Genomic DNA, 18,597 nt, shown 5'->3' with positions numbered 1-18,597 from the left:
GTTTATCAGAAGATGTGCTCGAAGCCTGCAACTTCCACTCTGCACTTGTGTTTCAGAGAGGCCAGGTCAGAGTCATACCACGAGCTGCACTTGGAGGCAGGCTTCTTGCGGATCCTTATCACCGGTGCAGGGATGTCGAGAGTGTTTGAGATGGAGTGTAAGAAGGTTAGTAATGGTTGTGTGAGAGTCAAGGGTTGGAGGGGGAAATGTAGGTGGCAGAAGAGCATCAATCAAGAATCAAGTACAAGAAGCCTATGATTCAGCATAAAGCAGAAAAGCAAGATACCAAGAAGCAAGTTTCCAGGATCGAGGGGAAATGTCCTAGGTAGAGGGCTAGAGGGAAAAGCCTAATTTTCAAACGGCAGTAGTTGCAAAAACACAGATTTGACTTTCCTAAATAGAGGGGAAAAGCCCCAGTGGCTAACAATTCACTGGATGCCAGATATGGAGAACATACAACTGCGACGTGCAGTATACTGCAAACTTAGCTGATAGGGGTAATAAGAGGAGGGAAATAGGTAGCAGTAATGGCTGTTCCCCCTACCTGCAACTTTCGTACCTTATCAGTCGTTGCTAGTTGACTGCTGCGCTGCATGCTCCTGCGGCGAACACGGGCAAACACACTCCTAAAAGAGCTGCCCTTTGCCTCTGAGCCCTTCGCCAAGGGGGGGGGGTAGCACACCCAAACAAGGGTCGGACGGGATAGGAGGCAGGAGGGGAAGAGGAAGGCTTTGGAGACAAAGGTGCCGTTCAAGAAAAGGCCTTTATTGTGCGACAATCAACATATCAGACTAGATGAGAAAATCCATGAACAGCATACACTTGAACAACTGACAGACACGTTATTGCTGTACTTGTATACATGTTTGATGAATTAAAAGGTACGTTTTTCCGTGTCAGTCTCCGGTTATGGAGTCTCATAGCTGAGGAAGCAGAATTTATTTCTAGAACTTTACGCAACTGCTGAATGACACAGCAAATATCCCACAATGAAAACTTGGGTACAGTTTATTCCATGATAGAAATAGTCTGGAGCACTTCACAAGGGGTAACAGTCAGACCGGGTAGAGGGAATCTAGCTGCTGCGGATGGCCTTTTTAGGATTCTCTTCCTCACTGGGGTTGGAATAGTCCCACGGTCGTTGGTTTTCAGTATATCCATATATCTTCCTTAGGGCCACCCGGGCAGCCTCCTCCTCTGCTGCTAGCAAGGTTTCACCTGGACCTTCTGCAATCAGATTCTTGTCACTAATAAATACAAACAAGGACCCAGCATTAGAACATAACAATAAACTGAGTAAACTTCAAGTAATACATGCATTTTATTCCCTGAAGGCTCCAATCAGTGTACAACGGGAACAGGTAGCGCCACCAAATGAATAATAATTTGGAAATTCTGTACTACCCAGCAAAAATAAATGTTCACTACTTTGATCTCACACACTCTACCACAGCATCCATACAGGTCTACCTACCGCCCCTCCTTTATACACTCACAGTAGCGATACTTGCTAGCAGCTCTTGCATACACTGTACACTTTTATACACTCACCTACTAGCTACAAGCTTTCCCTCAATGCTTGCCTTCCACTTTCCTGTGAAGTGGAAGGACTCATGTACAGATAATTAAGTGTGTGGGTGTTCGAGAAGGTCAACTCTGCTTTGAAAGGAAGGCAGCATCCAGGTCTCCTTTGATCATAGAAACATGTGACCAACTATAGATTATGTGATAATGCTAGCGGTTTCAGAATTCCAAAGCTTGTCTGGTAGTTGGGGTCTTGTACCCCTGCTCGGCGCACCTACCTAGAACTTAGTCTGCAGAGTAAAGTGGGTAGGGAGAAAAGGAAATGCCACGGACATAGGGAAGGAACGATGTAGATGGGGAAATGAACTTTGTGATAGCTTGGTTGACTGACGAGCCATTAACAAGGACCATAAAAAATGATGCAGAAAGGAAGGTGTGGTCTCTTTTCTTTAGACAGTCTACAGCTGTGAGAAACAGGTGTTCACTTAAAAGCAAAGCTGCTCATGCACTCTAGTTGAAAGTATTAATTACTTGAGGAAATTGGGCAACGTTCCCATGGCCCATCATTACATCTTTGTGAGAATTGAGACAAAATGATCAAACACCTTATCTCTGCCGTGGTTGGTTGTATGCTGAAAAGGACATGCAACGCTTGTTTTCAAATGCTTATGTAGGAGTTCCGTTTTCATTCTCTTCCTGAAGACAAGCACTATGCATTTATATTGAATTTTGTGGCAAGTGTTTTGTTTTGAATCCTAAACTGTGTCCTGCAAGGTCTCATCTTAGTACATATATTCAAATTACTACTTGAGTGCTTTGATACAATTCTAAAATTCACATAGAGCACATTTAGTGTGCAATATATAGGTTGACCCCCTTTCCACCTGCATTTTCTTCTTGCAACCGGAGCTGTGAAACGAGCTGTGAGCAGTCTACAGCACAACAATATACACAAAAGAGGTTGGGGGATTAAACTGTAGGACCAAAAAAGCCCCCTAACTTTAGGAACACCTAAATAATATAAACTAAGGAAATGGTCCACAGTGTGGTGTCACAAGGTCACATGTCCAACCTCGCTAGTTATAAGGCAGGAATAGAGATAGAAAAAACAAGTTCACATACCTCTAATCATTTGTACTTCAGTATTAAAGCACTGCACAATGGGGAGTGGATACAAAAACAATGTACATTTAACCAGGTATTCAATTATCAATTTTATTTAACCTTCAATGGTAAATATACATCATACAAATGCCAACATGGCATGATTCATCATTTAATACAAATCTTAGACACGATCCATAAATCTCATCTTAGTACATATATTCAAATTACTACTTGAGTGCTTTGATACAATTCTAAAATTCACATAGAGCACATTTAGTGTGCAATATATAGGTTGACCCCCCTTTCCACCTGCATTTTCTTCTTGCAACCGGAGCTGTGAAACGAGCTGTGAGCAGTCTACAACACACCAGCAGTCTTTCATTTGTGTTTACTGTGTGGGAGGATCCACTTAACCTGTGACTGGAGTGGAGCTGCGAGACGAGGTGTGAGAAGTCTACAGCAGTCGGGAAGCTGTGGAGCTGAATGGAATCGCTGCAACCGAAAGAAAACTGCGAAGAGCGCCGCTATTGACAACGATGTGGCCACATCCAAACGGTGCCTGAGAAGCAGTAAGAACCCCCCGGAAGTCTTTACAACACTAACTGGAGGTAAGAATGCGATTTTGTGATGACCGCCCATCAGGTCCAGCGCTTCCTCCATCCCCTGATACAGCGCCCTCAGGCAATGAGGCAGCCACATCAGGTTCACAACCCGATGAGGAGGTTGGAGAAAGCCCAATCCCCCCCCTCACTCAGAGCGTCCAGCTCTCCGCAGACCACTGAGGCGAGCAAGATTCCAGCTGAGGCTGCCGGAGGGCGGCAACAGCAGGACTCTGTGCAGAAGCGCGATGAGGCGAGAGGTACAAAACCACCACTGCCGTCATCCACTTGGGGGCAGGTACCGGAACTGCAAAATGGCAAAGTCGAGGATGCCAAACATGCCCATAAGCTAAAAGAGGCTAGTACCATTATAGTACTAGCAGAAAGAAGGAGCCAGCCACGCCCCGGAAGATCCTAATACGGGGACAAACAGCGAAGTCTGAGAGCAGAGGGTATTTATGGCAACAAACAAAAAAATATATAACAGCCATGGTCCACGCCCCACCGCAGTGCCAGCAAAAAGAAGTAAACATCCCTACTACTAAACATACCAACAACGAAGGCCATACCTTTCCAACAGTTTCATCACAAGACTCAGAGGAAGGGGGGCAAAGAGACCATGAGCAAAGCAGCGTGGACGAGGATTTGGAAAAAGCTCAGTCCAGTATAAGAGATAAGACACTGCTTATTTTATTTTTTTTCTCAATTGTCAAACATCAAAAAAAAAATCAACAAGCCAAATATGAAAGGTAACAGATCAAAGCACGAAACAAACAATCTCAAAGCAAGCACATGAAAACCATTAACAAAAACATTAACAAAAAAACCCATCAAAAGTGTATAGGAAGAGGACAGCAACCACCAAATGTTTGCCTAATCCACCGATGTCGTGCCAATTTCTTCACCCAACATCAGAAATGCAAATTGGACTCCGATATGGAATTATCCGATGCGAAAATGCTGGAGGCTATCCAAGAGACACTGCCTGTAAATAAAGCACGCAAAATAGACACCAGCTGAGCTCTCCGCAAGCTGCCCTGCAACAGGACTATCTCCCTGTCCGACATCTATGACCGGAGTAACTGACAAAAGCCTGAGAGTCACCTGGGCAAAGACCGCCAGCGGGCACAATCAAAGGCGTCCTGACACAGGCCAAACAAGTATACGAACTGAAGCCCAGGAAAATCCCCCCCAGTGAAGCGCTTGGCCACCTCAATTTGCCTGACAGAGCCAACAATCACTCAGATTTACAAGCAAGGCACATCGCAGCGGACCAGACGTCGCCAATAAGACCTTCTGCTCCTGAAAGGGACCATCTGCAGAAAAACCAACGCTATGCTTGGACAAAAGCTCATTTGAACACGGGCCAAGAACCCCAAGTACAAGCGAAAGGGGGCAGAGCTGGGTCTGCCATTCCAGAGCCCTCAAGAAACGAGAAACCACCAGTCCTCGTGCCACCAGAAGTAGACCAAGAACTTACCCACTCAGACGACATACTGACCTTCGATTCGCCGCAGACAAATAAGCGGCCGGCCAACATCCACTCCTCGCCAAAGAACAGAAGACGGAGTGAAATATCTCTAGTGGCCCAAAAAGATTCTCCAACAAAAAAAACAGACATGGTAACGATCATGTCGGCCATTACCATCGCTTTAGCACTGTTTTGCAAACTATACAAAACAATTAACTAATCCTTACAAGAAAATACATCTCCAATTGCCAACATGAATACCAAACTGAAATATGTAGAGGGATACATAACCGCAATGGAAGAAAGAAACACCAACCAACAGAAGATTTGGGAAACAAAAGTGGCAGCTCTGGAAGAAGCGTTGGAGACCTTGCAAGCCGTGACCAAAAGACAGACGAAGAGCATGGAGGAAAAAAAAAAAAAAGCAAACACTGAAATCAACCACAATGAAGTAACCGATACTCGTGCAGAACTAACAAAACCAAAAGAAAAAATGATAGCGACCCATTTATCTGAAGTCACAATAGAACCAGAAACAAGTACAAACGAAAAAAAGACTACCAACTATATTGAAACTAGCAGACCCAATGGCTATAAAATGCACAAGCACCCATGGGAGGTACCAAGTAGGGACCAAGGCTTCAAATGTAAAAAGTAGACCAAACGAAGGGCATCGGGGACCCACAGAGGTCACTGAACCTGGTAGACCTGACCAGATCGCCTAGATCTGTAGACACATTTTTGGTAACTTCAGACTTGATGAATATGACCCAACACTGGGAATCTGAAACAGGAACAACCAAGAGTGAGGGTCCCTACATTGGAGGGGGAAATTAAAACAGTGACATCAGATACCGTACACCAGTCTCATCAGAATATAAACGCAGAATCAGAAGCGGCCAGTAAATAAGGAAACAGCTCGAACAGCCGCGCCTAAAGAATTAAAATCTCCTCACCAACGAAACAAGAAAGGTGACTACACTGACATTCGAGATAATAGAAAAGGGGATCAGGCTGATCTCCATCCAGCACAAGAAGTCCGAAAACCTACTAAGCAGTGCAAGCTTCGATTAAAGAAGGGCGACAGGCCGAAAGATTCACCACGGAATTTCAAATTTGAGCAAGCTGCGACCAATGAGGGATATATGGTCTTAAACAGTACTAAAAACGAATAAAACCCATAAATTGAGAAAAATGAAGACAGGATTTGGCACTCGTCGAACATTACCACAGAGACACTAATGCAAAAGCCTATCTACATGTGAAGCCATACGCCGCAGAAGCCTACACTGAAATTGAACAACATCTGGGCTTCACGTTGACGGAACTGCGAGTCACTGCAACCAAAAGTGAGACCCCCCCCCCCCCCCCCTCAAAGAACGAAATAAGCTGATCAACCTAAACATCGATCTATAGAGAACCGAGAAGCTGTACTGAAATAAGCGTAGAGGTTACAGCCCTGGACTGAAAGCTATTTATAACTGTAAATCCAACACAGACCAGGAAGAGAGATGCTATCGCCGGCCCAGGTTACAGAAGGAGGACCAGACTCATAGGGCATATGAGAGCCCTAAAACATACAATCTCCCCACTCTCCCGTACAAGATCTAGATTAGATGGTCAGCAAAGTCGACAGATAACCAGATGCCCATCAGAGGCCTCAGCATCACAAAACAAGCAGTGAGAATCAATGTAGGCGTACAGATGAGAAAACTTCAATGGGTCTGTGGACATGGTTTAAATCAGCACTAAATAGTAAAGGAGACAAATCGCAATGCGCAACGACCCCACTAACCTCGCCCGCAGGATCCCAACAAACATCGCACGCACACTAGAGAAGTATTCACCCTGGGCTCCTGTAACACAAGAGGACACACACACTTAACAAGTGTAGGGGACGTAGACTTAAGAGAATATGACATCCTGTGCCTACAGGAAACATGGTTGGTAGAAAAGCCATCTTTGGACGGGTTCACGGTGGAAATAATCATCTGCCTCGACAGGACTACTGGGTCGCCCATCATCGGGGCTTTTGACGCAATCCGAATAGGTTTGGGAATAACACCAATCAAAAAACTGGACGAATTTTATGAAATGCTGGCTATCATGGGCCCATAAGCCATCAGGCTCAAACCGAGAGATTTTTGCACAGATAGTGATCTTCAACACACATTGGAATCCACAATGAACAACTAATAAAGCTTTCTGTGTGAAAGCGGTGGATATGATTGACAAACTCTAAGCCGAATATGAAAACACTGACATCATTTGCGGCAACCTTAACGCCAAATGCGATGAGCACTCTAAGAATCCCAACGGGCAATCCCTACACACCTCAGCGGAAGAAAGAGGCAAGGATGAGCCCAACCACCCCCAGAAACCTCCATAATGTCGCAACAGTTTGCGCATCAAAAACAATGGAGCCTACATGGGAACGTCAAAACTCCAAAGCGACACTTGACTATATTTTTGTAAGTCAGGGACTCCAACCAAGCATACAGACTTTCCAGGTGCAAAGGACCAACCACAGTGATCACAATCTGCTCCACTTTTCTTGGCAGGGAAATCGCCCGGTAAAAAAGACCTACAAATACAATGTGTTAGTAAACAACCAACACAAACACCTCCGCTTGACAGCAGCAGATGTGAGGGAGATAAATGCAAAATATAATCCATTTGCAGCAAAAGAAACACCAACGCAAAAACAAGCAAGAACTACCTACCATTTCTACTGGCTTACAGAGTAAAGTCATCTGGGCTCAAAAACACAGATGAGCAATTCAAACAGGCTTATGACAAGAGCGTGTTCGAGAAAAGAAGAGATACGAAAACTGAAAAGAACAGCGAAAATATCAAATACACCGGAAGCATGGTCAACCTTTCAAATCGAATCAAAGGCATACACCAGGTGGATAAAACATCACAGACTGGCACTGTACCAACAGGATTCAGGGGAAATGTTAAAAACATTACAAAATAAATCACGTGACTTCTGGGCAAAAAGACGAAGACACAGCCCTCTAATGACATTGTGAACTCAGTGTCGGAATCGAAGCGGATGACCCACTTCTCATAACTCTTTGACTTCCCACCATCCAGCACAGACAGCATTGACTGGGAAGGTGTCAACATGGGCAGACGTGACAGATCCAGAGGAGATTAAAAATGTCATAGTCAAACTAAAAACCTCTATAGCCCCAGGCCCAGACAGCCCGACTAATCTCGACTTGAAGCAATTCCCTACTGAATGGGCAGCAGTAATAAGCAACATTTTTGATCACTGTGGAAAAGTAAAAATGATCCAAGTCCTAGCAGCAAGCAATAGTTGTCCCGATCTACAAAAAAGGAAGCAGAGAAGAAACAGAGAGCTATAGACCAATCGCGCTCCTAGATATTATTGGTAAGATTTACGCAACTCTTGCTAGCAACTTTCCAGCAATGAGCTAGAAACGCGCTATGCGCAGATGACTTTCAAATGGCCTTCAAGAAAAATGGAAGCACAGCCGTGAACATCTTGCTGTTGAACATCTTAAAAGCAAAAGTAAAGGCAGGATTTCCCAAAGTCTACTTGGCTTTCGTTGACCTATCTAAAGCCTTCGACGAAGTTGACCGAAAAAAAATAGTACAAAATTGGAAGCCTGGGACTGTCCTAATTCAATCCTGGGCCCGGTGATTGCTCTGCACTCAAACACAAAGATTTGTGTACGACTGAACTGCCAAGGCACCCTGTCAGAGGAAATACCGTTTAACCGAGGAGTAAAACAAGGGTGCCCACTAACCCCGGCTCTCTTCACCGCCTTTCTAGGAGATTATCAATACTCTGAAGCAAAGATAAGAGCATTCCCTCCCAAAATCAGAAAAACAGTAATTACAAGAATTTTATATGCGGATGACCCGATTTTAATAGACCAAACCCAAATCGGTCTACAGGTCAAACTAACCAATCTGGCACGCTACAGCGAAGAAAACAACTTGGACATCAACAAAACTAAAACAAAAATCTTGGTCATGGATAAAACAAAGGCAAAGATCTCGAAAAGTAATCTGACAGAAAATAAGAACTGGAATTGGTTCCTTGAAAAAAAAAAAAACTGGAAATAGTGTCCCATTTCAAATATCCAGGAGTTATCATTGATGGCTCTGCCCGAGAAATAATGTTGCAGAAGACACTAGGAAAAAGCAAAGCAGTTAACAGCTCAAACAAGATCGATTGATAAAGATTCTCCCTACTTCCATCCATTCAATTCTACAAGACGAAAGTAGCGCCTTCGCTCATTTACGGAATGGACGCGACCCTAAACATGCCTACCTCAATATGGACAAAACTAGAAGGCCTGTTCTGGAAGACAGTGTTACGAGTTGGGCCTTCTATCCTTAGCGGCTTCCGTAGACTTAAGCTCCATGCAACTTCACTGCCAATAGATTCACTGCCAATCTATAAAGTGATTGCAGAAGAAAACAAAGGCGCGAAATGTAAAGCTCTAAACACATGGGCCGCCTTGCAAAAAGCAAAACAGAGAGGTTGCATGCACAGAAGAAGTTCTGAAAAACAACCCGCAAAGGGTAAAATAAAAATGGAAAATAAAGACTGGATCGATACTAATGAAGAAGCAAAAGGAGAACAAACTGCTAGCGCATCTCCCTTCTACATTCAACAAAGTAAAACCCCCCCGAACCATTGCAGTAAATTCCCGAACAAATTGCTGAAGAAAACTTGCATGAAAGCAAGATTGAATCTCTTAATGACACACACAATTTTGGCAATTAGATACACTTCTGGGACAAATGAATGCTGCCTTTGTAAACATCCGGGCCAGCCTGAAAATGTAAGACATTTGGTGATGCCATGCCCTAAAATGAGGCAATATAGATCAGTGTACCTTCGGTCCTTACTTACAGGATCGCCAAGTGTGGACCAAGACATTGTCTGGAATCGACTAACTTCAGGGGAGACCACAAGATGGACTATGGCAACTGTAAAACTGCTGGACCTAGCACTGAAAAATATAAACTCATAAAAGACAGTGGATACAACGTGATAGCACACCCAACTTCTTGTCCCCAAGATTTCTCCCCCGTGAACGGCGGCCCCTACTGTGACTTTTGACTGACTTTTACGATATGCTGAGGACTTCAGTTCAGTCTTGCTTCTGAGGTCTCTACTTGTTTTCAACCTGATCTGCAAGCAATCTTGTAAAAATCATGCTTGATTAAACACAAGTAAATTAATTTAAAAAAAAATGTTTTTTTCTTTCCTACCATTTTGCTGTGTTCTTGGTCTTTCTTGCCATCTACCCTCATGTCATCTTGCCAACTCATCCCCTCTCCATTTCCAGTGCCCCTTCTCTCCACCTCTTCTCCCTATTCTTCACCCTTTCGTTCCAATAGTCCATCTTTTCTGCTTTACATCCATCCTTCATTCATTCCTCATTTTTGTCCCTTTTTCTGTCTGTTTTCCACATTCCTTTCCTTAGCTCCACCTTTACTACTTCCTTCAATCCGCCTTTTCATTATGTGCTTGCCTCCCTTTCCTATGTTCTTTTTTCAATCTCATTTCCTTACATATTTCCTCCCATTCTTTCCTTTATTCAAAATGTTCTTGTTTACATCTTACATTTCTTGGTCGTCCGTCTGTTGCCGTTTCTTGCTTACTTTCTTTACATCTTTCATTCCAATTTTCCTTCTTTACTGGTTTCCCCATTTCAGATTTACTTTTCCTTCACTCACTTACTCTTCTTCTCTGCTTACCTTTCATAGTGCCTTCCTTGTTTTTCATTCTTTCCATCCAACATTCATGCTTTGCTTCTTTCTAGCCTTACAACAATTCTTCTTTTCCACCCTTCATTCTTCCCTGTTCTTTGTCTCGCTCTCTACCTTTGGTTCATTGCATAAACCAACATTCTTTTTTGCTTTCCTTCCATCGATCCATACCCTTTTCCTCTTACCTCCTTTCTTCAAAGTCTATTTTTCTCCCTTTACTGCTTTCAGATAGTAAAAACTGGTTTCACCACATGCAACTTTCTTCAAGTTTGTCAGAGTAATTATTTTGTAGACTATGCATTGGAAAATCTGATAAATAAAAGTGAAGTCTTTAGCAAGCTTTTTCTGAAAAGGTAGACAAACTTTGCTTACAACCCTAAACATTATGAGAGTGATCATGTTCAGTCCTTCCAAGGATTGGGAGCTCACATCTAAAAGAAGACTAACATTGCAATGTTTGACATTAGAAGAATGATTTGCCATTAATTATTATGCCCCTTTTCATCCAGCCCAAAAACGTTCTATTTTGAGGTAGAGGTGCCCATTCACTAAAGCAGCTATCGTTTATGGAACCCAAGTTCAAACACACCACTAAGGGAAGTTCTGGCAAATAAATATTACCAGTGTGTTGCTTCAACAAGTAGCTTACAAAGTTATTTGTTACCAGAGAACTTCAAACTACTTTGCCCACCACCATAAAAGGATCCCAAAAAGACCAGTAAACTGATGTGCATCAGGCTTACAAGATGAATAGTGAATGTTTACATGATGCACAACACAAACTTATTTAATACAAATATGACGGAAAGAGTGGTGAAATTGCTAAGGGGGGCATCATAACCAATAGGAAAGAATTTTGATACAGTGTAAACTGTGGACCTACTAAGGAGGTAAAACTTCCAGCCATTACATTTTTACAAGTTCTACGAGTGCTAAGACTGTGCTTCAAGTCGGGGCTGCTATGCTATTGCTCTGATCAATGTGACAGTTGGTCTTAACTCATTGAAAAAAAAGCAGGCAAAGATTCCCCTTTGATTAGTTTTATATCCGAAAGCATCATGCACCAGAACATTGCAGATAAGTTTCTTCCAGTTAAGTGAGGAAAGGCTGACTAAGAAAAAAAGGAGGGAGATGGAATGAAGAAATAAATAAAAAAAAATTAAAAAAAAAAAGGGTGGGATGATAACCAGTGGGGAAAAAAGTAAAGAAATAAATGAACGATGAAAAGATGGAAATAAAGCAAACATTGAATTTAGGAAAAAAAGGAAATGCAATTATGTATTGGAGAAGAAAAAAAAAGGAAGTTAAATAGAAAAAAATAAAGGACTGAAAGAAACAAGGATAGGTGTTTAGAGGATCAACCTATTACTGAAAAATGGAATTAGTCAAACATCAGAATTATAGCACAGTACAAGCTGAAACATTTTTTCCTGTAGAGAAGTCAATAGATGCACTGTAACAACCATTGCTGCTTATTGTAGTAGAAAGCGTCTTGCAGTGTTCGCTCAAGAATATTGTTAGTAAGAGGAGCCATGGAACAGTGAGGAAGATGGCTTCCCCAGGAGCCAACTGGATAGATTATTTCTTAGGGCTACGTGACATTTTCCTACAAGTCCGTTTGTGTTGTTCTCCAAGATGCCATTGGTAATTACTCCAATGTTTCACAATACAATTATTCAGGAGTGGCCTCTGAAGGGGTTAAAGGGGAAGTGCACTCAAAAATGTTATCTTAAAAGGTGGGCAATTAAAAACAAACATTTTTAAAGAAAGTTTTGAGTATTTTCTTTTAAAAAAAGTGAGCAAATAAGGCTCATATCCAATAATTTCAAGCACTAGGAGGCATCCATTTTGTGAAATGGATGAGCCTCCTGTGCTTGTGCTACCTGCTGGTAGCTTTTATTACAGCAGCTTTTACTTCATTATTGCCGGAGAGCAGAGAATGCAGGCAGGAAGGCTGCTTCAGGTAAGTGCTTATTTTCTTTTTCTTAGAAAACCAAGGCAATTATAAATACAACCGCTTTGTATTTATGATTGCTGTGGTTTTCTTTCTAAGTTTCCTGGGCTCCTCTGGCCCGGGGGAGCCCGGGAAACAAAGAACACCACTGCAATTATAAATGCAACTGCATTGTATTTATGACTGCAGCGGCTTTCGCTTTGAGTCTCCGGGGCCAGGGAGACTCAAAGCTAAAGTACCAGCATTTATAAATACAACATTGTTGTATTCATAAATGCTGTGGTTGTCTTTTTAAGTTTCCCGGGCTCCTCAGGACCGGGGGAGCCCGCAAAAGAAAACCATGGCATTTATAAATACAACTGTGTTGCATTTATGATTGCGGCGGCTTCCTCTTCGAGTCTCCCGGGCTACCCCAGCCAAGAGGAGCCCGGGAGACTCAAGCGGAAGCCACCGTAATCAAATACAATGCAGTTGCATTTATGATTTCCTTGTTTTTCTTTAAGTCTCCTGGGTTCCTCTGGTCCAGGGGAGCCCCGGAGACTGAAATCAAAAGCCACTGCAATCAAACACAAAGCGGTTGTATATGTAATTGCCGTGGTTTTCTTTTTAAGTTTCACAGACTTCAGAAAATCACGCAATTATAAATACAACTGCAGTGTATTTATGATTACACCGGCTTTCGCTTTCAGTCTCCCGGGAGCCCCCGGACCGGAGGAGCCCGGGAGACTCTAAGCGAAAGCCACTGCAATTATAAATACAACTTTGTTGCATTTATGATTTCTGTGGTTTTCCAACTATGGCAATCATAAAATAGAACTTTGGATTCATAAAAAGCACTTACCGGCAGCAGCCTTCCTGCCTGCATGCTCTGCTCTCTGGCAATAATGAAGCAAAAGCTGCTGTAATAAAAAGCTACCAAAAAGTGGCTTTTGCTTCATTAGCGCAGCGAGGGCAGAGATTAACAACAGACGCACAGGAGGCTCATCCATTTCACAAAATGGATGCCTCCTAGTGCTTGAAATGATTGGGTTTGAGCCTAATTTGCAATTTTTACATTTAATATGCGTTTGATTAATGCTCATCTTTTAAGAAAATAACATTTCTGAGCACACTTCCCCTTTAAGCTGCAATTGCTGAAAACATGTGGTTCGATAACAAGTAATAATTGGTGCTACATAATTCACATTGTCACCATCAGATAGTTCGGTAACTAGAAGCATTTATCATCTCCGGTTTTGAACGTCACTGCAAAATAGGTGCTGGACTAGAGGGGAACTAACCCGTTTCAATAGCCTCCACCAAAATCAAGCACGTACCACATATGGCTATATACCTTAGAATTAGGAGCTTCTTCTGAGACTCTCCCAGAAGCACCAGAAAACCATACGCTCAGGTTTCAGAACCAAGTAATGGATGTGGCTTCTGCCAGACACCCATTCGAGGCCAAGAGGAACTTGCAGTAAATACTCAGAGACCAACACATAATGCCTTGAACTACTCTTCTATTGTATGTATACCAAGTCATGCTCCTGATGTCCAACAGGTCTCTTCAAGAATTGTCCCGATTCCCTTTGTACTGCACCTTTTGGAAGTGCACAAAATAAAAAGGAAACCGATTTACTGCATAGCTGCAGCTGAATGGTAAGGTATCCCATCAGCCCTTTGGTGACAAGATTGAAACCCCAAATGCAAAGGAACAGAAGGCACAAGACACATGCTGTTACAAAAGCCACAAAAAAAAAAAAAAAACAACAACAAAAAAACAAACATTTAGGGAATTTCTCCATTTATTTTAACTTTGATAATTTCTACGGAGTCCTTCCGGGGCCACAATCGTAATTTTGTTACTGCCAATTTCTTCCCGCTCCACCATACTAGTAATGAAGCCCACTGACTTTACATTTTTAAGCTTAGGTTTTGTCCAAAAAGAAGTTTTTACCTTTCTTAGATCTTGTGCCAAGCACCTCTTTAAAGGATTTAGAGTATTTACTGGAAGGCACACTTACTAGTCATGACCAAGAAAATGCAAGATTACTTTAAGGCTCCCATTGTGAATGTTGGCTCAAGTGAGCCATTTAGTAATGTTGACTCCAGGGTAGTAGTGGCACCCTCAAGCACTCCAGCAGTAGACGAGCAAGCTTTAAAGGCTCAGTGTCTGTACTTAAGTGTGAACGTTTCTCAAAGCCAACCTCTTCTAGAACTCACTTGGCAACATTATGGTCTAAATGGGTTTAGAACTGAAGGACCCCACACACCTTAAAAAGGGACAAGGATTGTAGACCAAGTTCTACTCTCTAAAACCGATCAAGTGTGCATCAAGATTGTAATGGCTGTCTTCGAGGTGGATACACGTTTGGAGAAGTAAAGAACACTGCCAGTGACCAATTAGAAACTAGAAAGCAATGACAAGGACACCACGAGACTGTCCACCAGACAGCGCAAGCCCATTTTGTGGCTGCAGCGCTGAAGAGTTACACCCGTCAAGCATGAATTCTCTTGTATGACTGGACATTTTCAATCACAATTCATGCATAAGGGACAGGAATGCACCTTGAAACACCTAAGAGTAAGACCCCGGTAAAGAAATTGATACAATCAACACTTCTTAATGGCACATCCGTAAATCAAGGAACCATTCACAAAATTCAAAGCCCAACATCTCATTGAAAAAACATAACCTGAAACAAAATGGTCCTTTCTTCCCCCCCCATCACAGGACAGAAAATTATGAATGGTTTCGGGAAAAAACCTGCACTAGTACCGAGATTAAATCCATAATCCCTGCGAGGCGAGTTGCAAGACTGGATCATTCCACGATGGATGATAGAATAACGAACCCTAGAGGGGAAAAATGAGTTACACGATATGAGCCTCAGTTTGCTAACCTCGTCATGGAAAATAATGGAAATAACAATTCGACTCCCTGTCTCATAGCGTTGTTCAGCAGACTTGCAATGCTTCATTTGCAGGATCAGCTACAGATTTGACACATTTGATCAATGAGCATGCAAAAAAACAATGGCTCAGAGATAGGGGTCTTCTATCAGAGGTGAATGATGATGCTTCGGGAAACACCCCTCCCCATCATACCCTCTGAAGTAGATGACAGAATTTGCTTGACACAACCCATGGTATCAGCCTTAAATATGGTCCCAAGCTCCTTTGTGAATTTATATAACATCTGGGCAGAAGTTCAGACAGAGTGCATTCTGAACTATTGGGAGAGATGAACAAGTTACTCTCTTACCTGGTAAAGTTCTTTCGATTGGATGGTCCGACGACATATTCCATATCTATGACAGTAATCACCACAGCTGTGCTGCTTCAGAAAATGTTCGGCATCTGCGTCGATGACGTCGATGTGCCGTCCCCAAGGACCTCCTCCGATGGCAGACGTCACCCGATGTGATAAGTAGGACGCACAACGCTCGTAGCCTCAGTTGTAGTTTTTTCCCCAGAACGTATGACACCAGTTTTCTGCCAGTCAGACACAGAAGGCCTTGCGGAACGCAAGCTGCAATCGCATAAGAAATTCTGCAGCGGGGAAGGTAGGGAGGGAGTGATATGGAATACGTCGTCGGACCATCCCATCGAAAGAACGTTACCAGGTAAGAGAGTAACTTGTTCTTCCAGGGGATTGGGTCCTCCGACGTATTCCATATCTATGACAGACTCTCAAAACAGTACCAAGCAAGGAGGTGGGAAAAGAATATAGAACACCAATTTAGCATGCCCAATCAAATTGCAGAATAAAGGAATGCCTTGCCAAAGGCCAGATCCTGCCCTCGGAAGGAATCGAGGGAGTAGTGACGTACAAAAGTATGTACCGAAGCCCAGGTGGCTGCATCACAGATGAGACGAATAGGAACACCCTTCTGTAGGGGAGTAGACACAGCCACTCCCCTGGTAGAATGGGCCCGCAAGCCAGCCGGAGGGTCCTTACCCGCCAAGCGGTAACACTAGGAGGTAGCTAAAATAATCCGAGACAAAGTCAGTTTCATCACAGCTTGTCCCAAACGCTTTCCAGCGTAACCAAAGAAAAGTTGATCGTCCACTCTGACCCGGGACATGCGTGAAATATAAAAGCTCAACGCTCTCCTAGGATCAAGCCTATGGAGCCTCTCCTCTTCCTTACCAGGACGTGGAGGAGGATAGAACGCCGGAAGACCACCTTCTGGCTCAAATGAAATTCCAAAACCACCTTCAGAAGAAAGGAAGGATGAACTCTAAGGACAACCCTGTCCTTATGAAACACAGTGAAGGGTGGCTTAACTGAAAGTGCCTGTAACTCACTCACTCACTCTGCGAGCGGAAGTAACCACAACCAAAAACATAGTTTTAAGAGTTAACAGTCTCAAAGGGCAAGGATGCAAAGGCTCAAACTGAGCACTCATAAGAAACTTAAGAACAAGGTTCAAATCCCAATCGGGCACCAGAAAAGGCGACGGAGGAAACACATTAGTGAGCCCTTTTAAAAACTGAGAAATTAAAGGAATCTTAAAATAAGAACATTCTTCAGAGAAGCGCTTAAATATGGACAGCGCCGCCAGGTAACCTTTGGTACCCACTTGCAAGCCCCTATGAGCCAAGGAAAGCAAAAAAAAGAGTGAATGTCACACTCAAAAGGATCCACATTCTTAACTCTGCACCAGGCGCAGAATTTACACCAACAGTACAGAGACTTTGTTGCCGGCCGTCTGGCCGAGAGCAACACCTCCAACACGTCTTCAGGGAGGTCCCAATCCTTATACCTCAACCTTTCAGAAGCCAAGCGTGAAGGTTGAGGGATCGGACCTCTGGATGGAGAACCTGACCCTCTTCCCGTGAGAGCAGATCGCCTCGGTAGGGAAGACGACGCGGAGGGCAGATGGACAAGTCGAGAAGGTCCGGGTACCACGTCCTCCGAGCCCACGCCGGAGCAATGAGGATCATCGGGGAACCGAACCTCCGTAAACTCTGCAGTACTTGCAGGATGACGGGGACGGGAGGAAACATGTACAGCAGTGGGAACGACCACTCCACCACGAACGCGTCTCCTAAGGCTCCTTTTGGAGGAAATTCCCGTGAGCAAAACCTTTCGCACTTCCGGTTGACACTGGAGGCGAAGAGATCCACTTGAGGGGTCCCCCAAAGGGCGAAGATCTCCAGGAGAATCTCCTGAGCCAGCTCCCACTCCTGAGAGATCGTGCTTTGCCTGCTCAGAGCGTCCGCCGTCTCATTGTTGTCCCCGGCTAGATGAACAGCCGAGATCGAAACTTCCTGGTGGATGGCCCAGAACTCTAGCTGCATCGCCTCCCTGCACAGAGGAAGTGACCCTGCCCCCCCCTTTTTTTGTTGAGGTAGTGCATGGCCACCGTGTTGTCCGTTAGAATCAGGACACTCTTTCCTCGCACAGTGGGCAGAAAAGCCTTCAGGGCTAGCCTGACGGCCCTCAGCTCCAACAGACTGATATGGAGTCTGGACTCCAAAGACCGCTGACTTTCAACTCGTTGGCATGAGCTCCCCATCCCGTGAGGGATGCGTCCGTCACGATAGTCACCTCCGGCCAGGGCAGCGAAAATGGGCCCCCACTCCCCCCTTCATCAGATTGCCTTCGACGGCCCACCACAGAAGGTCCTGGGCGACCGAGGGCAGCACCTGAACAGGGTCCGACATCCTGCCGTAAGAGTGCGACCACTGCATCTTGAGTGCCCAAAGCAAAGATCTCATCCGCAGATGAGCCTCTGGCACCAGAAGAATGCAGGAGGCCATGAGGCCGAGCAACCTCAAGAACTCGAATGCCGGGAGCGTCAGGGCAAGTTGAAACTTGTGCACCATCTGCTGAATGTGAAGAGCCCTCACCTGGGGAGGAAAACAGCCCCAGGGATGTGCCAAGCACTGCTCCGATGTACTGGAGCCGCTGTGTTGGCGTCAAATGGGACTTCTTTAAATTGAGGGAGAAGCCCAGCTTGTGAAGGGAGTGGCAGGTGACGGACTGATGATCCAGGACTTGCTCGGGAGAGCTCCCCCTGATCAACCAATCGTCCAGGTAGGGGTAGACGTGAATCCCCACTTTCCTGAGATGCGCTGCCACCACCACCATGAGCTTGGTGAAAACCCTCGGGGCGGAGGTCAATCCAAACGGCAGGCACCGAAACTGAAAGTGCAAGTCGCCAACCGCGAACCTCAGGTACTTATTGTGC

The 18,597-nt window shown here is 44.2% G+C and overlaps 1 protein-coding gene across 2 annotated transcripts in view; it reads right to left on the bottom strand.

Annotated features, from left to right (window-relative positions):
• Positions 1-744: 744 nt before the first annotated feature.
• Positions 745-18,597, bottom strand: part of LOC138491361 (large ribosomal subunit protein mL44-like) — a 99,036-nt gene continuing 81,183 nt past the window's right edge. Inside the window, exon 4 of one of the 2 annotated variants that reach the window (XM_069617857.1) lies at positions 745-1,247. In XM_069617857.1, coding sequence (XP_069473958.1) covers positions 1,076-1,247 — 172 coding nt within the window. In that variant the 3' untranslated portion in view covers positions 745-1,075. The remainder of the gene's footprint in view (positions 1,248-18,597) is intronic. The other variant, XM_069617858.1, reaches the window with a different exon arrangement.

Source organism: Ambystoma mexicanum, chromosome 10 (genome assembly GCF_040938575.1).
Source record: "Ambystoma mexicanum isolate Mex_15411 chromosome 10, UKY_AmexF1_1, whole genome shotgun sequence".
In the NCBI taxonomy this organism is placed as follows: domain Eukaryota; kingdom Metazoa; phylum Chordata; class Amphibia; order Caudata; family Ambystomatidae; genus Ambystoma; species Ambystoma mexicanum.
The sequence above is the reverse complement of the archived record's forward strand: the minus strand, read 5'-3'. Positions and strand labels throughout refer to the sequence as shown.